Below are 26,003 nucleotides of genomic sequence, written 5' to 3'. Positions count from 1 at the left end.
TGGTTTTATGTATTATCGTAAGCAGCTTTGGTATTTTTCTATGCAATAGTAGGGCACACACACATACTCAACTAACAGGCCTGCCAAACCAAGAGTTCACCCCAAAGAGATCAGGAGCAGGTCTCACTCAGGCTTGTGCTCTCCTCCCCAATACAACTACAAACATGCATGGGTCTGCATTGTAGGAAGAAGCCCAAACATACTGTGCCCCCAACGGCAGTTGTAGTGCAATTAAGAATTAAATGAAAGGGCACAAGGACAGCTGCTAATTTCCAGGATTAAGGTGCTTGTTCATTCGTGACTGGAAATTAAAGTTCTGTTAGCTACAGAATTTACCACCTTATTTCTTACCTTTTCTGATTCATGCGGAGCTCTCTATGAAGATCTTGATGGTTCCGGGATGATTTCACAGGATTAATTAGTTTCTGGGGTCTAATTAGCTCAGGATTGTCTTCATCTATGTAATCTGGTTCAGCCATGATATTTCTTGGAATGAGAGAAGGCTCTCTGGATTCAGAATCCTCACTTGAGTTATCTGCAAGGCACAGAAAACATCCTTGGCTCAATCCATTTTATTTAGCAAAAAGAAAATGTGAATCAAATATCCTCTCATATGGGTAGGGCTGCCACCTGGCCTATTAACTAGTTGAGCTTTTAAAGGGATTAATTTATTCAAGAGGGAACAAATGGCAGAGGATTATGCTGAGGACTTTCTCCTGGAATTCTCCCAAGCCCAGCTTCCTCAAGGCCACGGAGCCTGGGGAGGTGCCTCTTCCCCACAGAAAATGCTACGGACTCCGCAGCAATCCTGAGCCATGGGCACTTGGTGGGTATGCCACCATGGGAAGGAACTGTTTGTGCTTCCTATAAGCTTCTTCCAAAACCCTGTGTTCCCTTTAGGCCTGCGGGTATTTACAGTGTGAGGCAAGTACCGGTAGGAGACCCCAAGCCATTTGGCTCATTTGGGAGCAGAGAGGAGGGATGACAGAGCAGAGGCTGTCTATCACTAAACAAGGTATGTGGGTACCGTATGTGCACCTCTATCCCTTGCAAACCTTAAGAGGTGTCCCTTGGCCACCTTGCACCCTCGGCAAGGAGCTGCATCAGCCACCACCACCACCACCACCCCATCCCTTGGGCCCATGGCAATTGCCAGCTCTTTCTTTGCGATTTTTGCTCACACACCCAGCTTGTGCCCTTGGTGTGGGCCAACCCAGAGGTACACCTCTGCAGACCTGGAGAACAAAGGGCCCTTATGCCATTACTATCTCCATATGAACCAACCTGGCCCCTGTGATGCTCATCTGAGGCCCTTCTTTGTGTGCCTCCTCCATGCGAGGTCTGGAAGGTGGCAACATGAGAACGGGCCTTTTGCGTAGTGGCTCCCCGTTTGTGGAAGGATCTCTCTAGGGAGGTTCACCTGGTGCCTTCATTACATATATTTTTAGGTGCCAAGCAAAAACGTTGCTCTTCAACCAGGCCTTGGGCTGATTAACATCCTATATCCTTTGAAATGTGTCTGTGGGAGGGAGTGGGGGGAGGTTCATTGGTTTGTTTTTGTTCCTGTTTTTATTATGTAGTTTGTGTTTTTATCTTGTATTTTTATGCTGTGAACCACCCTGAGATCTTGAGATGAAGAGCGGTACACAAATTTAATAAATAATAACTATCATTTTATTTTAGCTTGCGTATATACTAATATAATCACAAAGCAATGTTTTTACATTTCTTACATAGGCTCTCTCTTGAAACAGAATCAGCATCTTTCCTAAAATGACCAAAACACCATGAAAAAAAAAATTAATAAAATAAAATGGGGGACTTTTTACTATTCAGGACTCCATCCTATGCAGGAGTTGGAGCAACTCCAGGCATTGCAAGCATTCAGAGGAGTTCACGCCACTGTGAGCAGCAAAACACAGCCGTCGCATGGAGAAGGTGCCCGACTGAATCACTGGCACATCCCGTTTAAAAAACCTCAGCCAGCAAGAGCGGGGAAAGTGGTCCCCTGAGACTTTGGAGAACTACTGCGAGAGTCACCAGAGACACTATTTTGCTAGATGGCCCAATAATCTGTTTTGCTATAAGGAAGCATCATAGGTTCCTAGGCTCTTTTACCATACTTCAAGTTATAAACACCCCAAAACAAGTTGCATAGTCCCTTTTGTACCTTTTCCTGCCTTAGACTGTAAACCAATGTTATAAAGTGTAAGCAGCCTTGTGTGCTTTGGCACAAAGGGCAATATATGAACAGACTAAGTGAACAGAGAATAAATAAGCTAATTCAGAAGAACATCCCTGTGGCCCATCTAGCCTTGCACCCTGTTTTCACAGTGGGGGGAGCTGCAAACTGTGGGAATGTTGAGGAATGTGGATGAGTATATATTATTTATATATCTCAATCCCAGCTTGTGTGAGCAAGCTCCAAACTTAGCAGAGTTTACATTCCCTTTTAAAACACAGCAAAAAACGTTTGCATAGGCTTGCTTAAGCCAGCTATATTCCTGGTATATTCCCCTTGTTCCCTCTTAAAAGTAAAGATACAAGACAGCACTGATTATTAGATTTAAAAGTGTTTACTCACGGACATCCAAGAGTCACAGTACAGGCTACAAGGAGGCAGACAAACTTAGATAAATGTATTTACATGTGGTGAAGCTGATTCCATGAGGAAAGAAGCTTCACTTCTGCTTCTCTCAGCTGCAGGCTGAGAGAGCATCCTGCTTCTTCAAGAGATGAGGCAAAATGGAGAGTGATCTTTGGGATGTTGTTCCCAGGTAAGACCACACCTACTTCTGGTTCCTGTAACTCAGTCCAGGTAAACAGGAAGTTAAGCCTGGAGGACTGAGTTACCTTCATGTCCTCTCTAGGAGTGTTGTGTTTGGCTGCTCTGTGTTTACATCCCACAAACCCCTTCTCAGACGAACACAACATACAAAAATATACAAATTTATTCAACCACCCAGAGTCCCAGCTTGACACGTAGATTCTGGAAACTCTCTCTTGGGAGGGGCTTCGTCAGGATGTCCGCAGCCATCTCATTGGTGCAGCAGTACGACAGTTCCACAAGTCCATCCTGGACTGCCTGACGTATATAATGGTACCTCACACCTATGTGTTTTGTCCTGGCAAGGAACTTTTCACTCTGTGTCAGTTTTATGCAACTCTGATTGTCCTCCAGCAAACTGACAGGTTCCTTTCTCACCAAACCAAAGTCCTTGATGAGTTCATCCAGCCAGGCAATCTCTCGGCACGATTCCGATGCAGAAATATATTCAGCTTCTGTGGAAGAGAATGCTACACAGTTCTGTTTATAACTGCCCCACACAACAGGTCCATCCCCAAACATAAAAACATGACCACTTGTTGATTTATAGTCAGCATTATCCCCAGCCCAATCTGCATCAGTGTACCCCACCAACTTAGGGTCACTGACAGCTGGCAACCTTAATTTACAGTTCACTGTACCCTTCAGATAACGCACCACCCTCTTCACACCAGCCCAATCATGCTCAGTGGGAGAACTCACTTTCCTGCTAAGAATCCCCACTGCATTGGCTATGTCAGGTCTACATGTGGTAACTAAATACAAAAGTTTACCAATTACCGACCTATATTCACTGTTATCTGGCAACAGCTTCAAATCCTGCTGATTCTTGAGGAAGTCTGTGGCCATGGGCGTTGCAACTTTGTTTGCATCTTGCAACTGCATGCATTCAATCAGTTCATTTATTTTCTGTCGCTGGCTGAGAAGAAATGATCCGTCTTCTTCTCTTTCCACTTGGATTCCTAGGTAGTACTTGACGTCTCCTAGTTCTTTGACTCCCACCTCTTTGCTGAGGTGTTTCACAATTTGCACATAGTCTCTGTTATTAGATGTTGCGATAATCAAGTCATCAACGAAAGCCAATATATAAGAAAATTGTCCATTACTTGACTTACTGTACAAGCACTTGTCAGCGTTTCCTTGCTTGTATCCAAGTTGCACCAGCATACTGTGCAATTTCTGATTCCAAGCTCTAGCAGCCTGCCTTAATCCATAAAGTCCTTTTTCTAATTTGCAGACTAGATGAGCCTCATTCGGTTTTATAAAACCCTTAGGCTGTTTCATATAGATCTGTTCTGTAATCTCGCCATGCAAAAACGCAGTCGAAACATCGATGTGGCGTACGTACATTTGCTTAGAGGCTGCTATGCTCAAAAGCATTCTCACGCTACTGTATCTTACAGTTGGTGCAAACGTTTCATCATAATCTTCACCATATTTCTGTGAAAAGCCTTGTGCTACTAGTCTTGCTTTGTAGCGTTGCACTTCCCCTTCTGACCCCTTCTTAACCTTGAAAACCCACTTGCAGCCAATGGCTTTCTTACCCGGAGGTAGTTCTGTGAGGGTCCAAGTCTTATTTTGATGCAGTGCATCCATCTCCTCCTGCGCGGCCTTCTTCCAGAGACTGGCTTCTGCAGTTGGCATCCGCTGAATCTCTTCCCATGTGGAAGGTTCCTGTGGTGACGCCGACCCTGCAAGGTAGGACAACCTTACCGGTGGAACACCTCTGTTGGTTCTGGATGAGCGTCTGACCTCTGGTTCTGGTTCCTGAACCGCATCAGCTTCTTCATCATCCTCCAACGCTGGCATGTCCCCTTCTGGATCCTCTTCGTCTCTGGAGCCGCCAGGATTCTGGTCCTCTGCGTCTTCTGGTGCATCACCTGTAGGGGGCGCTATGACACTAGAAGGCAGATTAGTACTTTGTGGGGTTACAGAAGGAAAGTGTATAAGTTCTTGAGTCCATTCTGACTCCTTGGAACAGTCAATGACAGTCTTCCTTGTGTCAACCTTTGCATGCTCATCAAAATAGATTGCATGTTGTGCGCTGACCTTACCAGTTTGTAAGTCCATCACTCTGTATCCTTTTCCTCCAGAGGCGTACCCAACCAGGATACCTGCCTGTGCTCTGGAGTCTAGCTTGTGTCTGTGTTCCTTGGGCACGTGATAGTAACACAGACTACCAAACACACGTATGTGTGACAAATTGGGCGTTCTTCCATGCCAAAGTTCAAATGGTGTGCGCTCTGCCCCCTTGGTGGGCAATCTATTCTGGAGATAAACGGCTGTATGGGCTGCATTTCCCCATAGCCTTTGGGGCAAGGATGCTTCCTTTAGCATGCATCTTGTCATTTCCATAATGGATCTGAATTTCCTTTCGGCTATCGAATTCTGTTGTGGGGTATATGCGACTGTGGTTACATGTATGATACCTTCCTTGGACATGAGATCTTGCATTTCACGTGAGCAGTACTCACCTCCATTGTCACTCATCAACACACCTGGAGCTCTCTGGAACTTGTTCTTGACCATGGCAATGTAGTCTCTGAACATTTCTACGGTCTCACATTTCTCTCTGATGAAATATGCAACACAATATCTCGAAAAATCATCAAGAAATATCAATATATATTTGTTGTTTCCAAGTGATGGAACATTGATTGGTCCACATAGATCTGAATGCACAATGTCCAAAACTTTAGTACTTCTTTGTTCTGCACAACGTGGAAAAGAAGGTTTTACAGCCTTTTCAGTTATACAACTTATGCATTTTGTTGGAGCCTGGTTGTTGCTCCCTTTTACCTGCAAACCTCTCACAAGATCCTTCTTTTGTAGATCCAGAATGACGTTTCTGTCTCTGTGTCCCAATCTTCGGTGCCACAGCGTTAAATCTGCTTCATCCTTCTGGCTGGAATGGGCGACTTTTGCAGACTGCTTTTCTGAAACATTAAGCTCATAAACCCCATTTGTTAGTCTGGCTTCAGCATACACTTCACCATCTTTGGTCACACTACATTGTCCATTCTCAAATGTGATCTTGAAGCCTTTCTTGTCCAAAGCGGACACACTGAGTAAATTGCAGTTCAATTCTGGCACATACTGAACATCAGACACTCTGGTTCTAAAAGACTCATTATCTACATTGAATTCCAAATGCACAGAACCTGCACCTTCCGACTTCAAAATGCGGCCATCAGCTATTTCGATCTCAGATTCTTGATCATTTAATTCATTAAAATATCCTTTTACAAAACAGTAATGGGAGCTCGCTCCAGAATCTAAAATCCACGTATTATGCACATTTTCATAATTCTGGACAGCTAAACTCCTCTCTTGTAACAGCATGGAGCACTTAAATCTTTCCTTCCTTTTGTCCCCTTCTGGCTTAAAGGGGCGGGGTTTGTTCACTTTAGGAGATTTACAGTCCTTTGCTATGTGATCTCTCCTCTGGCAGTTAAAACAAGTTATTTCTTTGGCCTTTTTAAATTGCTTTGAAGCATAATTACAGTCACTTCTCCTAGAGTTGCGTTCTTGAGAATCCAAGCTTTCTCTGCATTCCTCTCTTAAGTGGCTGATTAATTCATTAAAAGTCAGATCTTTTGTGTGATCCATTAGGCTTCTAAATGAAGAAAATGCTGGTCCTAGCGATGCTAGCAAGAAAGTCACCTTAGTCACTTCATTAAGAGCTTCAGGAGTGAGAGCAATTCTTTGCACAATCTCTGAAAAACTCTTAACATGCTCTGTGAACTGCTCTCTGGAGTTCATCTTTAACTTGAGCAATTTATCTAGCAAATGCCTGTAGGAGTTCTGTGTAGATGCTCCATAAATCCGCTCAATGTCCTTTAAAATCTGGGATGCATCATCCTCAATGTTTATTAAGGATAGATGCTCATCGCGAAGTGCACTTAAAATTATGTGCTTGGCTTCGCTATTCTTCCTTTCCCAGGCTTCAATTTTGGCTAAATCTTCTTCTTTATCTCCTGTAGGCTTTTCATCTTTTATAGCCTGCAGAACGTTCCTTGCACTCAGATATACCATTAAGCGTTGCTTCCAGTGCACAAAATTATGGTCGTTCAGCAGCATATAGTTTGGCCTTGCTTCACTAACAAAAGCTACACTAGCCATCTTAAAATTCAAAAAGTTGAAAAAATTTCAAAAATCCAAAAATTTGTCAAAAATTCCAAAAACAAAAACTCAAAAATGCTCAAAAATACAAAAACCTCAAATAAATCTTCACTGCCTCTGAGTACTGTAAACTCTGAGGGAGGGGAGGGGGGTTAATCCCTTTTCAGCACAAAGAACAAAGACAAAGAAACATGTGCTCACCAGGAAGTACTTTCAAAAAAAAATCCAACTCAACTAAAAAACACAATCCAATGCAATCCTTCAAAAATACACAAAAATATGCAATACTGGGGCCAATAACCCTTTGTGGGAATGTTGAGGAATGTGGATGAGTATATATTATTTATATATCTCAATCCCAGCTTGTGTGAGCAAGCTCCAAACTTAGCAGAGTTTACATTCCCTTTTAAAACACAGCAAAAAACGTTTGCATAGGCTTGCTTAAGCCAGCTATATTCCTGGTATATTCCCCTTGTTCCCTCTTAAAAGTAAAGATACAAGACAGCACTGATTATTAGATTTAAAAGTGTTTACTCACGGACATCCAAGAGTCACAGTACAGGCTACAAGGAGGCAGACAAACTTAGATAAATGTATTTACATGTGGTGAAGCTGATTCCATGAGGAAAGAAGCTTCACTTCTGCTTCTCTCAGCTGCAGGCTGAGAGAGCATCCTGCTTCTTCAAGAGATGAGGCAAAATGGAGAGTGATCTTTGGGATGTTGTTCCCAGGTAAGACCACACCTACTTCTGGTTCCTGTAACTCAGTCCAGGTAAACAGGAAGTTAAGCCTGGAGGACTGAGTTACCTTCATGTCCTCTCTAGGAGTGTTGTGTTTGGCTGCTCTGTGTTTACATCCCACACAAACAGCATCAGCTCCTGCAGACAGAAACAATTAAAGGCCCCAACAATCAAAAACAACCAAGAAATAGAGGCATAGCTTCTTTTACTTTCCACTGTTATTTCACCACACAGTTCCCAAGGATATTTCTATGGGTCTACACTTGAGTAGAACTTAGCCGGGTGCCATCTTGTAGCCTTTGAAGAAGCATGAGTCTTCAATCATCTTTTTGAGTCCTCTGGAGTTTAATACAAGTCAGCTCTCGACTCCTCTGTGAGTAAAAGCAGTACCAAATAGTGCAGGCATAGGCAAACTCAGCCCTCCAGATGTTTTGGGACTACAACTCCCATCATCCCTAGCTAACAGGACCAGTGGTCAGGGATGGTGGGAATTGTAGTCTCAAAACATCTGGAGGGCCGAGTTTGCCTATGCCTGAAATAGTGCAAACACTTTACACCAAAAAATCCCAGAGTTGCATCTTTGAAATTTGGAAAAATACTTAGTTGCCCCATGATATCCCAACTCCCTTAATTCTGTGCTTCTTGAATTCTGTCCATCACTTGAAAAGCCCACTAAAGCAGAGAACACAATCTTTCTTGTTGGAATAAGCATGTGGGACTCACATTTTACAGTACAAGAGTCTCTCAAAGACAAGCTAAAGAAGTTTTTAAAAGAACTACCACCACTCCGGACTCTCAGTTATGTGTATTGGGAAGTTTAGAGTTTCAGACATTTCACCATAAAATAACACAATTCATGGTAACTCACCAAAGCAGAAAAACTACAGCCACAGTCAAGCCAAGATAGCAGGGTGTGGTTTCGCTTATGGTTATTTAAGGAATCTAAATATCAGGGAACCATCAGCCCAGTTTAATGATTAAGCTAGAAATATGCCTCTTTCCATATTAAAGGGCTTGCAGAACCTGCACTCATTGAGCCCAATGCAAAAGTCTGTAACATTTTAGGAGATTATGGTTGAGATCCAATGTAATCCTAAGAGGGCCTCCACTCATGCAACAGGGATTCCTTTCCTGCTGCAGTTCTACCACGCACACGCCCCCCCCCCAAAGTATCTGCCCCATTGCGCAAGAGGATTTCTACTGAGCCAAAGGGACCGGCTTCATTGGCTGCCTCCCTCCGTTGCGCTTAAGGCGGCTCATCAATAGCACAAATATGGCAAATGAAGAAAATTCTGACTACATAAATGCTTCTCACCTATGCAGACATGCAGCCACTGGCTAAGAGACTGAGCTACAAATTAAGACATCTGATTTGTGGAGGGAGAAGAGATCTCGGGGAGGCTGAATCTTACCACATGCGAGAACCTCTCCCTAACCCACTTTACGGGGTCACAGTAAGGCTTTAAAGATAAGGCAGAATTGTGAACACTCTGAAAGTTCAGTCTCTATAAAGTGCCAGGTATTATTAGTTACAGCTGCTGTTCCTTGCACCTATATGCTTACAAGCAGCATAACTAGAAGTTTACTAACTATTAAGAATGCAAATACTGTTTCTTAAAGAGGATGGAAGAGAACAAGCTCCCCACAAAGCAACCAACACCAAGACAGAGAATGCACAGAACCAGAAATAGAGAAAATGCAAATAATTTACATTCTCTTTCCATGCTTTTGATAAAAGAATCTGAAGCAATGACCAGTGAGCTCCCACACAGCTCTCTCTCATATGGTAGAGATACGATTATTTATACTGTGAGCATGCAAAGATGTGTCAAGTCACTTTAGCCTCATTGATGCTTTTCCTTCTCCCAACACCAGAAATTCCTTCTTGCACTTTGTAAACCTCATGCACCCCTATCTCCCAGGACAAGGGGCCATGTGCATGAGTAACTGATCATGCGCCCATTAAAACGCCCTTTGTTGCGCATGTGCTGGACTGTTAGGCTGTGCTGTAGCATCAATGCCACAAGTCAAGCAACAGAGGTTTCCATTGTGTCTGCGAGGCGCTGGGCTGCACCAGCCTGTTGTAGTTCTTTTAAATCGCCCTGTCTCTGTGCAAAAACATTTGCTGTTAATTACTGTTTACCTTTTCTTGTCTATAGCAGGAGGCTTTTCTCACAAATCCACTCAACTCCGTGTAGAATTAATGGGGGAAAGTAAGGTGAACTTTACGAGTCTGGCAAGAGACATGCAATTAGGCCAGCCATGCCCGAAACATAAAACCAGGGGATTATCCCGGAATGTGACTGGTGGCAAGCATGGTCAGTTGGGTGCCCTGTTAGGTCCCGAAAACATGGCAAGAGTTACTCCAGCAGTTAATGGAGTCATTAATTACAGCCATGCAGGCTGGGAAGCCCCGAGCTTAATTCATACAGGTTGGAAAAGGCAGAGGGAGTTTATCTAATTGGTGGGGGAGTCTTAGCTGCGTCTGTCTCCTTAGTTAGATATATATTTCTTCAGTAGGCCTCAGGTACTAAAGCAACAAATGCACTAATCACCCCCGTAAAAGATTTAAAATCCTGCAAATCCTTTGCTGGGAAAGACCAATGATGAGGGTGAATTTTTTCCCCCCACACTTTATTTTTCTGTGGGGGGAAAAATCTATTTCATAACTTTATTAGTAACAATAAATGGGTGCCAGTTGCAAATGCAGTATTAGGCAAACGTTTTCAGCTTTGCTAAAAGTTAGGGGGAGGGCTACAGCTCAGTGGAAGAATGTCTGCTTTGCAATGTTCTCCAGGGAGGGCTGAGAGAGACTCCAGGCACAAATCCAGTGGCCTGACTCTGCATAAGTCAGTTTCCTGTGTAAAATAAACCTGCCAAATTAGATCACTCTCTAGGCCATCAATGCAAACTCAATCTTTAATTCAAATTACCTTAATTTGCATAGGGAAATTTCCCACATCACAGGGAAATATAAAAGAGAAGCTACCTCAAACAATTCTGCAAAAGCTTCTCAGGACGATACGAGTTTTGAGACGCTGGCTGTGAGAGGTATTATGGCGCTGTGTTTTCCACTAAACTGCAGCATTTCAATGGGGAGTCAGTTTTCCTCCTCCAACGTTGACTGCAGGACCTTCACTTGTGTGGAAGCACAACAGATAAGAATAAATTGCTTGGGATTCCCCAATATTCCCCCTTGCAAGCTGCCCTGCTGAGGCTGAGGCCAAAAAGGCAGGTGGGTCCACCACAAAGAAAGCTCATGGTTCAAGCTGAGGTAGCTCAATTTTCTCAGGGGTAGCCGAGTGAGAAATCCTCAGGGAAAGCAATGAGGGGCCTTTCACAGACTTCCCCTAAAGTCCTTCTAAGCCAGGTTCCCCAATGTGGTGCCCTGGAGATGTTTTCGACTGCAGCTCCTCACCAGGTTGGGGAAAAAGGCTGGTCTAAATAATGAAGCTTGTTTAAAATTTATTTCTATGTCAACTTTTCCAGGCGAAGAGGAGAGCGGAGGCCACAAACCTCCCACCCCCACCCCCATGCTTGCCCACTCAACTCTCTTAGCCATCTCATTCACCTGCCTCTTGCTTGGGTCACCTGCCAGTTCACTTGGAGTCGGAGCAAACTGTGCCTCTGAGCACGTACAGACTACTTTGCTCTTACAAGGCCAGTAAAGCCACGCTTGTTTAAAGAAGAGTCGAAACATAAAAGATTCAAGAGGCAGCGTTAGAGGGAAGCAATTTTAACTGTGTAAAGTTTTGTGAAGGGTGAATTGCTCCCCAGCTCGTTTCTGCAAATGGTCTGTAGCTAAAGGCAAAAGAGCTTGGGGGCTGGGGGGGGGGGGCAGTTAGCAATGTTAAGTGAGGAAGGCCATGGCTGAAAGAGTGCTTTGTCAATTCTAATTGTTTTCTTGATGATTTGTTAATTATTTCATATGATTTATGCTGCATTTGTGATGTTCTGTTCTGGTTTATTATGTTATTGTTATTTATTGTATTGCTTTGGGATTCGATTGAATGAAAAATAGCACAGAAATACAATAAATCAAAGAGGAAGATGTCCTGCTGTGACTGGGGTTGAAATTGAGCCTCTTATTCAGGGTCCACATAACTGGGATCAAGCCCTGGACTCAAGATCCTAAAATAACTACAGTATGATAAGTTATTTCTAAAAAATATGAGTGATTATAAAAATCCATCCCTAAGTAAATAGCCATGCGGCAAGCACTGTCAACATCACTTATGAAACTTGAAACCATGCATAACAGGAGGACTGGAAGAGGAAGGAAACACAAACAGCGTTATGCATCTCCAAATGATAGTCCCCTGGGAAATAAACATGACAGGGAAATCTGCATGAATATTGTTCCCAAAAATTAACCAGAAATTCATCAACATGCAGCTGTAGAGAATCTGCACTCTCTCTCTCTCTCTCTCTCTCTCTCTCTCTCTCTCTCTCTCTCTCTCGTAGCTTTAGAATTTTACCACTGAAAAGAAGATGTTCCCTAACGCATCCATGGAATTATTCTGGGTACTATTAAAATTAGAACTAGTATGGCTTAAGTTATCAGGCTATGGCATTACAGCATCTTTAAATACTGTACAAATACAAAGCTTTCTGGAAGCCGGAAGTATCTAGTCAAACAGTGTCACCCAGTGGTAACTGAAGTAGAAAATGCATTTAAACCCAAAAAAAGAAACACACACCCTAACGTGGTTACCATTTTACCTGGATCTGACCAAATGTGAACATCAAGGAATTCTTGCTCCAGTTTATGAAATCCAGTTTCCTTCTATCCCTGCAAGCCCAGAGTCAAAACAAGTAGACAGACTTGCCCTGCCTCCCTTCCGTTGACCTCCTGCTCACTTGAGAAAGTTAAGCCCCCCACAGCGCAGACGGAGGGAGGGGGCTGCCCTCCTTCACCAACTTCTCCAGAGAGAAGTGGCCACTCTCGTCTTCTTCCCAACATGTAGCACCGGCATGCACACCTATCTTCTCAACTGCAAATTGGGGCTGGCAGTGCAGCTGCCGGGGGTATGGAATCTCTCCATTTTATACCATATTCGTAACATTTCTGCTGTTAATATGCACAGAGGACAGCAGTTTGAATTAATATGAAGTCTTTAGTGTGTCTGCATTGTGTAAGTGCTTTAAAAGTCTATTATCCAGGATTCCCAGCTTCCGAGCTGGTACAGGCTGGTACAGCCTTCCTATCCTATTGTCTGCTGCTCATTCTTAAAAGCTGGGCAGAATGTGTGGACCTTATGCTGTGAGAGAACAAGATTTATAATTGTGCTTTTGGGGTTGTTTTTTTTAAAAAAACAGTTTCCACAGAAGCTGGTTACAACTTACGTTGAATCATGCAATCTGTTCAAACAGCCCTTAAACATTTAACTATTTGGAAGGACCTTGTATCTCCTAGCACTGATTAGTCAATGCTTATAGCATCACAAGTCACTTCTTATAATTTCCCATTTTTCAGTTCCATTTTTCTGGCTCACCCAACAGGAAAGAAAATGGATGGCTCCATTTCAGGTACATTTGGAGTGCCCTAACCATACCGCGTTAGGATACGGGTGGCGCTGTGGGTTAAACCACAGAGTCTAGGGCTTGCCAATCAGAAGGTCGGCGGTTCGAATCCCTGCGATGGGGTGAGCTCCCGTTGCTCAGTCCCAGCTCCTGCCCACCTAGCAGTTCAAAAGCACGTCAAGGTGCAAGTAGATAAATAGGTACTGCTCCGGCGGGAAGGTAAACGGCGTTTCCGTGCGCTGCTCTGGTTCGCCAGAAGCAGCTTAGTCATGCAGGCCACATGACCCGGAAGCTGTATGCCGGATCCCTTGGCCAGTAAAGCGAGATGAGCACCACAACCCCAGTCGTCCACAACTGGACCTAATGGTCAGGGGTCCCTTTACCTTTAACCATACCAAAAAGATGACCCTGTGAGGTGTAAAGCAGGCTTCCTCAACCTTGGCCCTCCAGATGTTTTTGGCCTACAACTCCCATGAACCCTAGCTAGCAGGAGCAGTGGTCAGGGATGATGGGAATTGTAGTCTCAAAACACCTAGAGGGCCGAGGTTGAGAAAGCCTGGTGAAAAGTCTTTAACAACACAGTCTATTTTATATATTGAATTGTTTCCTATTTAATGAAGACAATAAATGCGGAGATAGGCATTTCTTCTAGCTTCTTGTCGGTCAGGCATGGATATGTATACACTCAAACGGAATCCGTTCCGGAAGTCTGTTCAACTTCCAAAAACGTTTGGAAACCAAGGCACGGCTTCCGATTGGCTGCAGGAGCTTCCTGCACTCAATAGGAAGCTGCAGAAGCCGTGTCAGAAGTTTGGGTTCCATTTCCAGGTTTGTGGTGTTAGGGAGCCAAAATGTCCAAGTCACAAAGTGTTTGCGAACCAAGGTATGACTGTATCCAAAATTTACTCAAATCTAATGCTCACCTTTTTTGGCCAAATTAAGTTGCGAAAATTAAGGTGCGAAAATTAAGGTGCGCATTAGATTTGATGGCACATTTACATTCGCCAGCAAATGCTTTTTTTGGTTTCAAGGTTCTGAAAATCGAGGTGCGCATTAGATTTGATGGTACAATTAGACTCGAGTAAATACTCTGACCTTAGTCCGGTCAGGGCTTCTCCCAAAGAATACTGGGGGTTGTGACTCTAAGAACTCTCACTAAACCTCCCTTGATCTCCACTCACCTTTCTCCAAACCAAAATTCCTGGAAGTCACTAAATGAGCTTCTGGGGTGTCTGCATGTCCCCAGCATTACTGACTTTAGGTTAAGCGCAAACTGTGTTTAGGAAAGCTTAGCTGCATATGCTAGTAGGCAAAAGATCGCAAAGAATATTTATTGAAAATGAAATATTTGTTTCTTGCTTTTCCACTCGAATATGACCCGCAGAACAGTTCAGAAAAGAGAACACAATCGAAACAATAAGCCACAACAAACAAGAACACAATAATCCTCAAGTGTATGGGAGCAGAAAGAATCTAGAGCCCGTGATGCTCCAATAACTTGTGTCCAATACAATGCTAAGTATAAATACACATTTGCTTTTAAGAAAGCAGAGCGAAAAACAGTCTGCCCTATTTTACGTTTTACTGCAGTCTAATTATTATGAATAGCCTTCAATTTTTCAAATGAAACGGCCAGTCATTGGATGTACTACTTAATCACAGAATTTGCCCCTCTGCGGCTCTCTCTGTGGGCTGCTTGCTAAGCCCTGCATGCATTTCGTAGCAGAGACCAAGCACTCGGGGAAAATGTATACTTTGCCTAGAGGCTGGTAGCATTAGTTGCTCATAAACTATTTGACCCAAAACTGACAAAATGCTTACAGCTAACTACAAATGCTGCTGCAAGATATTCAGAAGGACCTCTGCTTTTTTTATTAGTATTTTATTTAAATATAATTGTCTAAAATGAACTTGATATAGGAGCAAACACTTTTAGATAGTTCAAGGATTAAACTGTTGGCTACATTCACAAAGAATGCTAAGGACAGCTTGTTTTAACTATGGTTTGCTCAACAGATGAGAAAACGAGTCATGCCTTGTTTCTCCAAAGCTGAGTTTGTTTCTCACCTGCTCTTGTCTTGTTCCTTTGTAGCTTGGCAAGCACCTGTGGTGGGGCGGCCAAACAAGCCATGGTTTGCAAGCTAAAAATAAACCATACCTTCACATTTGCCAAGTTTCCAAACCATGGCTTAACAGGAATGTGCCAGCTCCCTGGGCCTTTTAACTCAGCATAGCAGTTGAGCCAAGGTTTAGCTTATCATATTGCTGGAAAATGGAATCTCCTCCTTAACTACGATCTGTAGCCAAGGTTTATTCTTAACTTAGCTGTCATGCCATGTTAAGAAGCCTTGGGTAGAGCAAGGTAGGTGCAATCTGCAGGTGTCAGGCAGTCTTGGTAAGCCATATTTTGCCCAAACTAAGCCAGTATAGTTTGTCAGCATAAATCTATGTCAGCCACACCTGAGCCAGGTGCTCTTGCTACTCTTTTAGCTCCAAAGTGGTATGAGAAGCAGGAAGACAACAACAGCCGCTACTCTCAAAACAGCGGTAGTCAAATCTGAGAATCCTACAGAGCGGAATGGAACACAAGCAAGAAAACCCAGCATATATCTTCCTGTATTGTTGTTGTTGGCATCTGTTTTGTCTTAAGGGACAATGAAGTGTGTCTCAAGGGGTGAAGTCAAACTGTTGCTTCAGCAGCACTGGTGTCCTCCCTGGGGCACAAGCCAGGGCAGTGTGTCTGGAAGTCCTGGGAAGCCCAGACAACAGGACCCCCCCCTCGGCCTCACTGATGCGGTCCAAAGGAAAGCAGAGCAATAGATTTGGCACCAGCTTGGCTGCAGGAGCTGCTGGAAGGAGGCACACAAGGAGACACCCAACTGCCTTATGGACTCCACTCCAGATCCCTGCAGGGCTTACTCCTGAGCCTTTTCTTCTTCTCCCCAAGATATCCCGCAAGGCAGCGGAGGTTTGGGGTCAGAGTTTTCCTTCTCCTAGATGGGCTCCCTTCACAGGTGGACAAGCCCCATCCACCCCTCACTTCTCTCTACAGCACGTGCAGAAACCGCCTTCTTGACCGTTGGTCCTATGACTGGTCTTGTCCCCTCAAACTGCCAGAGGCTGTCTTCCCATGCAGTGAGTCCCTAACTCACTGAGGGTTTCAGACCTATCAGCTACCCTCATATGGTTTAGTTGGCCAGTTGAAACTGTTTCCCAGAGTGTGGCCACTGTCACATGCTGCCAGCTTCTAGGAGTCACAGGTGAGAGCTGAGTTCAGGGTGGGGACCAAAGGTGGACAAACTACCCCAGAAGAAGCATGATGTGTTCCCCACCATAGGCACCACCCCTCCCCTAAGACCCCACACTCCCCATCTTCCTGCTAAAACCCTACCAATGTCCTTAGGCTAGTCAAACAAGAACTGCATCTGTGAACTGGCCACTTCAGTGGCCCATCCTGGGTATCCAGAGCTTCAAGAGAAATAGATGGTTTCCACATTGTTCATGTGAATTCAGTTTTGCTATTCCAATGCTACGCATCAGGAAGGGCTGGGTCTTCTAGCAGATTCCCAGCAAACAAACAGGTTCCCCTTTCTTAGCCTCCGTAGAACTGAAAGTTGTCTATATTTCTTAAGTTCCAACCACCACAATGGTTTGCAACACAATTGTCTTACAACTTCCTTGGCTTCTTAGCCAATAGAAGGTCTTTCCAGCACTAAGCATAGTTGCTAAACACAGAGACATAACACATTAATATAATCATTTATAAGCTGCTTTCCGCCCCATTGTACACTAAGCCCAAGGCAACATAAAATGAAGCTTAAAATGCACCCGTAGTGTTAAAAATGTTGTGCTCCAGTTAAACTTTAGTGTATCAACATGCATGGGCTGCTTAGATCATTTGAGTTTTCGCACTAAGCAAAAAAGCCCCAAAGAAAACCAAAAATGATGCTGATTTTTTTATACACAAAACCCCATTTAGTAATACTATCCTGGCAAGCAGCTTAGTTGAACCACCCCCACTGCGAGGGAGGCTGCCTCCACCACCTCCTGCGATGCAAGCAAAATAAACAATTCTGGCTCACCTTACAGGATTTGTTAAAATGTGGCATTTGTAAAGTGTGCATTTCCGTGCAAAGAGCATTTCACACAAATGCCCACATTTGAGCTTAGGAAGGTTTCAGTAGGAGACAACCTAGCCTTACCAATTCCCTGAGAGCTGACAAACTCTTTCTAGGGGGTGTTAAAAAGGAGGGAGGCAACACCCTGCCCTAGACACCGGAATGCCTGCCTTTCTCTGGTGACACTTTGCATAACTTCGCTGCTGTGTGAGGTGCCCTCTGCAACAGGCTGCCCCATTTGACTTTTTCTCCCAATGAGAGCAGGTGGTTTAATCAAATATTGTTTTGCAATTCGAACCTTGCACATCAGGGGAACAGGCAAACACAATTCAGAGGATAAACATCCCTCCCTGCATTTGTCGTGTTCATAGAATAATAGAATCATAGAATCATAGAGTTGGAAGAGACCCCAAGGGCCATCCAGTCCAACCCCCTGCCAAGCAGGAAACACCATCAAAGCATTCCTGACAGATGGCTGTCAAGCCTCTGCTTAAAGACCTCCAAAGAAGGAGACTCCACCACACTCCTTGGTAGCAAATTCCACTGCTGAACAGCTCTTACTGCCAGGAAGTTCTTCCAAATGTTTAGGTGGAATCTTCTTTCTTGTAGTTTGAATCCATTGCCCCGTGTCCGCTTCTCTGGAGCAGCAGAAAACAACCTTTCACCCTCCTCTATATGACATCCTTTTATATATTTAAACATGGCTATCATATCACCCCTTAACCTTCTCTTCTCCACGCTAAACATACCCAGCTCCCTAAGCCGTTCCTCATAAGGCATCGTTTCCAGGCCTTTGACCATTTTGGTTGCCCTCTTCTGGACACGTTCCAGCTTGTCAGTATCCTTCTTGAACTGTGGTGCCCAGAACTGGACACAGTATTCCAGGTGAGGTCTGACCAGAGCGGAATACAGTGGTACCATTACTTCCCTTGATCTAGATGCTATACTCCTATTGATGCAGCCCAGAATTGCATTGGCTTTTTTAGCTGCTGCATCACACTGTTGACTCATGTCAAGTTTGTGGTCTACCAAGACTCCTAGGAGTCCTGATGTGCTTATGTTGCCAAAACAGCATCAGCCACCCACATGCCAGGCAGGGTCCCAAGATTTGCAGATCTACCAAAAACTTTAAAAAGCTAAGGGAGGGGACACCCCAAGAATAGTCCAATGAGGACTGAGCATGCTCAGTGGCCATGGATTGCTGACTGACAGCTGAGGTTTGGGGGAGCAGAAAGCTGCACAAGAGAGGGGTTTTTTTTGTTTTGTTTTTAGTAAGCAGCCATGATGGACGGCTTGAAACCTGAGCAAGGAACATGCCACATGGCAAAACTGTATGACTAGTTGCAAGCAACGTGAAACAGTTACCTTGTATTAATTAGCGCTGTCATAAGTGCTTCACAACTGTCCTCGTGACAAACTATTAGGGTGGGTTCAATTTTTCAGCTTGCCACTTCCAAAAATGAGAGGTGCTAAAAAGCTGAAACGTGACATGGGAATTCAAAAGATATTTGTGCTAAATTACAGTACTATAATTTAGTTCTGCTAGGTAAGTAAAATGTGTGTAAAATTGCATTGAAATCATTAAAAATGATTGCCAAGTGCTTGTGGTTATATATTAATATTAATATTATTTATTATTACTATTTATCATTACCTGGCATTTTCAGAAGGTAAAAATAAAAATCTTTGGTGTTTTCCAAAAGAAGTTTATGTGCTTCTTCATCAAAGCTAAATGTTGTCCAATCACAAATAGCCCACTTGAACTCCTCACACCCAAAAACATATTTTTAAGACTGAAGAAATTTGCAAGAATTAAGTTCCACCTCCTAGTCGTGGGTCCTCCTCCTCCTCCTCCTCCTCCTCTCGGTATTGGTGGTGGGATGCAGAATGGGGACTTGAAGCGCACAGAGAGCTGAAGGGGCTTCTACTTCTCTTCAAGGTGAGGACTTTCTCAGCTTTTTTAGTGAGCTCAGAATCTGCAGTTCAATAACTCAGGTGGCTTTCGCATTTGTGTGCTTGGTCTCCTTTGCCCATCCTGGAACTTCCCTAAGGTGTTGTTGTAACACACACACTTTACATCCTGTTCTGACGCTGACTAAGCCCGTGAAGGCAGCCCATCGCAGAAGTGACTAAGAGGGAGCAAACCTGTTTCCCAGCCTAAAGTCACAGGGTTGGTCATGCCTTGCTCAAGTAAAAAGGGCAAAGAAGACATGGCAGGGCATGTCCCAGACTGGGGCGGGGAGGGTTGTAATCCTGGCATCCCAAGAGCACTAAAGAAAAAGTGCTCTGTTTGGGCGACAGACATTGTTGCATCCAAACCTCAGGCTCACACTGGCTTGGATATGTTGCTGGCTTGTGCCATTCCTCCCCCTCTGCTCCCCTCCACACTTCAATTTAATCGGTTATTTCCTCTTCTTTGTTACTTAGATCTGTACCGGAAAACGATGGTTTGTGCCTGCCCTCCAAACCAGTGTGCAAGCCTGAGGCTTGGATGCAAGCATGTCTCTCCCACAATTGGCACAGATGTAAGCAAGTAATAATGAAGAGGAAGTAACCAATTGAATTGAAGTGTGGAGGTTAGGGGTGGTGGGGGTGGTGGCACACAGTCCCAATTCCATAAACCACGGTTCCTTGGATTCAGAATGCTACCTCTGAACCAACCCACTGTCTCATCATTATCTAGAAAGGAGCTGGAAACAGGCAGAAGCACAATGCAAACTGGAAGTTAAGAGGAGCCGCAGTGGAAGAAGGTTAAAGGTTTCCAGAGTTCTTAAAGAACTACAGTGGTACCTCGGATTACAAACACTTCGGGTTACAAACTCTGTTAACCCGGAAGTAGTACCTCGGGTTGCAAACTTTGCCCCAGGATGAGAACGGAAATCATGCGCCAGCGGCACGGCAGCAGCGGAAGGCCCCATTAGTGAAAGCGCACCTCAGGTTAAGAACGGTTTCGGGTTAAGAATGGATCTCCCGAACGAATTAAATTCGTAACCCAAGGTACCACTGTACGGCAAACAAAGGTGTCAGGACACATTTACGGCTGCTGTTAAAATATGACACGTTCTGGACACTTTGCAAAATAAGCAACACTTTATTCTTCTCTAAAATTAACTTCATCAGAACGCCTTTCATTTCATTCACATCATTCATGTGAAATATCTGAAAAAAGGCACACTTAGGGATATTTTGTCACCATCCTGATGAATTAAATACCATTATTTTTTGTGTTTAACTTTACATTTGCTTCCTGATATCCTCTGTAGCCACAGCATCTGTAAGTGAAAGATTACAAACACACAGCAAGGAGCATTTCTAATTACTTTGGCCCTTTATGAACCAGTGACATGTAAAATATCTGCAGAGGCTAATGGGGAAATTCTTTCTGAACCATCTCGGAAGATGCTCAACCAATGACGGGGCAGAGCTTTCACAGGCTGGAACTCTTCCAGCTTTGATGGCTTAAAACTCACTGGCAAAACAGTTCCCACAGCCAGATGTCCCTGGAGGTTTGTGGGTTCCAATGTCTCCATGGCACAATCCTTCCCTTTCTTACCAGGAAATAAGACCACCGCACCAACATTTGCTGCTGACCTTCGTATTGGGAAGTGGCTGCTCATATCGCTCTCACACCACGGAAAACAGAAATCACTCTTTCTCCCTCCCTAGGGCACATGGGACCTCTCAACATGAGTGCGCAGTGAAACCAAGTGTGGCCTTTGCATCTTTTTGTCCAGACGTGAGCTGATGCATTGCAGTTGCTGGGGAACGCAAGAGGGGAGAGTTGGGAGACTGGGAGGCTGGCCTAGAGGAGCCTTTGGCCTGGTCCAGCACAGCTCTCCTTTGCAGCCCAAGACATTATGGCCCCAACAGGTTTTTGCGCTAGGTCTGCCTCAGGAACCATTTAAGGCAAATAATATAACTGCAAATAATCCACAACAGCTACTAGATTGCTCCCCCTTCCAAATGTACAGGTGAAACTCGAAAAATTAGAACATTGTGGAAAAGTCCATTGATGTAAGCAATTGTTTTCATAAGCTACTGGAGTTTAATATATGAGATAGACTCATGACATGCAAAGTGAGATATGTCAAGCCTTTGCTTGTTATAATTGTGATGATTATGGTGTACAGCTGATGAAAACCCCAAAGTTGAAACTGTTAATTTGGGGTTCTCATCAGCTGTACGCCATAAGCATCACAATTATAACAAATAAAGGCTTGACATATCTCGCTTTGCATGTCATGAGTGTATCTCATATATTAGTTTCACATTTTAAGTTGAATTACTGAAAGAAATGAACCTATTCTAATTTTTCAAGTTTCACCTGTAATATTAAAAGGATTTCAGACCTTCATCAAGTGAACAATTCCAGGATGGGATACATAAAACCCGTTTCCAGATTCTGGCCATTTTAAGATGAAAAACAGATCCAAGATGAAAAACAGAACCAATTTCCTTCCAGTTTAGAAAAACCTCCTGGCACTGAGGCCACCTTTGCTCAGGTTGGTGCCCATTTGCAGCCTTGTTTTTATGCTAACCCAAAATCTACAGGAAAGACTCTGTGAACAGAGCGGAGTGTTGAGCTCGACTTTCAGAATGCAGATTAGCCCATTTGGAGGTGCTGACCTTGGCAGTACTCAAGGGAAGAGAGACAACTCACTCGGTGTTTGGCTTATAAACTGAACATATTAACAGACTCCACCAAAAAGTGTGGCATGTGAAAACCACACAATGCAACACCCAAAGCGATGGCTCACGCACCCAAGCAATGCAAAAACATCAGGTACGAAACAGACACCTGTGATCCGGCCTGAATTAAAAACAAAAACCGTTCAAGTGAACAGGCACCTACAACAGGAAGCAAGGTGGGAGTGGGCAGGTTGGCAAAATCCCAGGGCTTAGGGTGGATCCATTACTATTAAAATCAGTCTATGGTGGCCCCCAGCTCTAAAGTTTCCCCGGGTTCAATTGTGTTTACATCACACAATGCAGACGGGATTATTCCTGTCCAAAAGAGCAGAGAAAGCAAACTGCAGGTATCCACCCAGCACACTTAGCAGCGCATGACAGTTTCCTCAAAGCACATTTTGTTCCCCAAGATGAAGCATGAACAGAATAATAAAGAGGATCATTTTATCATATCACCAGCATGCCAGCATCGATACAGGCTAAGGGGAGACACAAAACATCTTTGTATCGCAAGACTGAAGAAACTACCATGCAGTGACAGAAGGTGAGCAAATATGCCGTATATCAAATCTCTAGGGGGTGTGATTACACCTAAACTGAACCCAAGGCCCACCTAGGCTCAGGCAATGAATGAAGTGTTCGGTTCTACACATTCAGGCTGTAACACAAGTGGCGCTGTGACCCTGTTAGGCAGGCTGGCGGTGGTGAAAAGGGACGGTCGGAAGAGCTATCGTATTCTTCAGGTGCGTCAGGAGAGAAGACACAGATGAAGACAACCTGCACTTAGCATGAGATATAAAGATATAGAGGAAGCCTTGTAACTTGGAAGTATCATACCTACCGGTAGTTAGGTGGATCAAACCAATATACCTACTTAATCCAACTAACCACCACCTATGGAGGCAGCGTGGGCCCAGAAGAGGGGCACAGTCTGGCTCCCCTGCCTCATGACAGCCCCACAACCTTGTATTCATACCTAACAGAACCACCTTGCTGCTGTTTATGAAATCCCAAACTTTGTTTCCAACAGAGGCCAGCAAGGTGCTTCTGCCTCTCCCAAACATGGCATGGTGGTGAAGGCAGCCTTCAGAGGAACAGTCTCTCTCTCTCTCTCCATGGAGCCGTCATGTCAATGTCTACAACTGCCTTAGAGCAGGCATGTCCAAAGTCTGTTTCAGGGGCCCAATCCAGCCCACCAGTCGGTTTAATCCAACCCCTGTGGCAGTTTATTTCCTGGGGTACAATCCTAAAAAAAAACCTCAACAACCTCAATCCTAAATAAAGCTCAACAACTTCAACCCTAAAAAAGTTCAACAACTCTGGGGTAAAATCATAAAAAAGCTCAACAATTTCTCTCTTTTTTTTATAAAGAATTTATTGGTTTTTACAAAACAAAGAACAACATAACACATACACCAACACAAACCCAAACCCAAACCCAACAATCAAACCATAATAAAAACAAATACAAATCACACCAATAATTCTTTTTCTTGTTTACACACAAAAAAAACTTTTCTTGTTCGAATCAATACTAGGTGACTTCCCCCGTTTTCTCTCCTTTGGTTCCAATTCTAATTTTACTTTAGTAACTTCTCATCTCTAAAATTAAATCATTCAAAAATCAAAACTAAACATACTTCTTAAAATCTAGTTTTTACTCCAAGATAATCTATCACTTCTTAGCTTGAATCAAATCTATTCCAAATATAACTTCATAATAATTAATAATATAACTACATAACACAACACTTCTTGTATCAAATCATACATCTTCTTTCACTTAGACTGCTGCTAATAAAGAAATTCAGATATCTCTTCTCTAGTTCAAAAGCTTAAAATCTTAACACACCGGCTTCAGGGTACCATAATAAACCATCCTAATTTTATTTAATGTATTTCACCCTATCCCTTTTCTAACCATTTTCTTTCGCCATCTCGGGGTCTCCCCCTAGACATTTCTCCATCTTACACCAAAACCATTTTTCAGAATGTCCTCTTTTCTTATAAGTCCACAGTTCCAGACACAGTCTATAACAGTCCTTACAGGGAGCATCAGGGTACACAGATCATCACCTTCCAGCATCTCCGCTTCAAAATTCCATTCATCTTCTAATTGTAGATATATATATCTTTTCCCCATCATTCCTGGGCTCTCACCCCAGAAATTGGATATAAATTGTCTTCTAATCCTGGGTCTCTCACCCCAACAGGATTTTTCATCTTCTCGGAGTTGCCAAAGCATTGTACTTTGTACTTCAATAATTCCCTTAAGTTCCCTGCCAAGGTTTTCTTCCATTTTAACAATATTCTGAATAGTCTTTCCTGTGGGATATAAATTGTCATCCTGATTCAACAAAATTAATTTCTGGTTCAGCAATTCTAAATTCAAAAAAATAATCCTTTGTTCGTGAGTCAGTCCAGAGTCTAAAACCAGCTTGAAAACGAAACCCAGCATGGTAGAAGTGGGCATAGGGTATCAAATTTCAGTATTTTTCCATCTTAGTCACAGTACTTTTCCATCTCAGTTACAAGTCTCCGCAGCCATTTTCCCTGTCAGGGCGAAAAGATTACATTCTATCCACTTCAGGAAGAAATATTTCCACCAACTTAGATCCCCCCAAAGGGATCTAACCAATCTCACTTGTCAAATTCAGAACATTGTTTCCACCACTGCAACAGCAGTCTCCGTCAAAAGCAGTTACTTTCTCTCCACACAAAGGGAAACAAACGGGCTTCCTTTCCATTGTAGCTCCCGGAGCGCCAAATGTCAAAAATAAGTCCAATTGTTAACGTACTCACGGCCAACGGGCTTCTTCTGTTTTCCTTCTGACAGGTAGAACGATCTCGCTCATCGCGAGCGGCGGCCGCCGCTTCGCCGGTCCGGTTGGGGCATGCCTCCACAGCCCGGCGCCGTGGTCCCTTCACCCCCACTCCCCCTTTACAGGGGGAACGGGAGAAGGGTTCGGTGCCATAGCGGGCTCGCTGGAGAGCCCATGCTGCGGGACGCTCGACCCGCGGTTTTGCGGTAGCGGGGCTCCTACCCCCGAGCCGGCCTGAGTCGCTTCGCTGCCGAAGCGACCCACGACCGCCCGCGATGGTGTCCTCGCCGGAAGTAAAAAAAAAGCTCAACAATTTCAATCCTAAAAAAGGTTAACAACTTTGGTCGGCCCTCATGGCCCTTCACTTCATCAAATCTGGCCTTCTTTGAAAAAAAAGTTTGGACACCACTGGCTTAGAGCATTTGGCTTGAACAATTTGTTCTATCACAGAGCTAAGCAATGCTCCTTTTCATATTCAAATGTAAAAAAACAAAACACAATTCACAAATGTAATGACCCACACAAGTAGCTGGAAGTCAAATGAGCCACCTAGGCTCCTTCACCTGAACATTGTCCCAAGGCTATGTCTCCAAATCAGACACCTGGACACCTGCAATGCTGCAAAACCCAGTGCTGCAAAACAACGGGAAATGCCACACACTTATATATACTTAACAATCTGTCATTTTTGCTTTGCACCATTCAGGTTTTTTTGTTTGCCTTTACTCCTAGTGATGCCAATCTACTTCACTATAAATATATTGGAGTATTTTACCACCCTTCCTAGATCATTTTTCCAAGCAGCTACCAACAGAAAGGTACACCAACATATGATAAACTGACCTCCATCTAGGCATGCCAATTAAACAACAACAACACTTGTGAATCAGACGACACACAGAAGCAAGAGGAAAGCCAATCCAGGAGTGGGATTGGACAATTCACATACAAAGCCAGCTAAAAATATGCTCTGTTACTTCTGATAGGCTTGCATAACGATTAATATCTGAGATATTTAAGATGGGGGCATTTTGGTAGGGCAGAATGTTCAGATCTAACCAATGCCATCCGCATTCTGCCACCTCCTCCTTACAACCAGGTTTAAGTTTTCTCTACTCAGAATATTATTCCAATAAAAATTCAATAGGTAAGACCTATGTCT

At 43.8% G+C, this 26,003-nt stretch overlaps 1 protein-coding gene across 1 annotated transcript in view; it reads right to left on the bottom strand.

Moving 5' to 3' along the window:
- FAM107B (family with sequence similarity 107 member B) overlaps positions 1 to 26,003 on the bottom strand; it is a 51,407-nt gene that overhangs the window by 8,850 nt on the left and 16,554 nt on the right. Inside the window, exon 2 of the mRNA XM_033161869.1 lies at positions 352 to 535. Coding sequence (XP_033017760.1) covers positions 352 to 479 — 128 coding nt within the window. The 5' untranslated portion in view covers positions 480 to 535. The remainder of the gene's footprint in view (positions 1 to 351; positions 536 to 26,003) is intronic.

The sequence above is a fragment of the Lacerta agilis genome, chromosome 10 (genome assembly GCF_009819535.1).
Source record: "Lacerta agilis isolate rLacAgi1 chromosome 10, rLacAgi1.pri, whole genome shotgun sequence".
Lineage (NCBI taxonomy): Eukaryota > Metazoa > Chordata > Lepidosauria > Squamata > Lacertidae > Lacerta > Lacerta agilis.
This window is presented reverse-complemented; position numbering and strand designations above follow the sequence as displayed.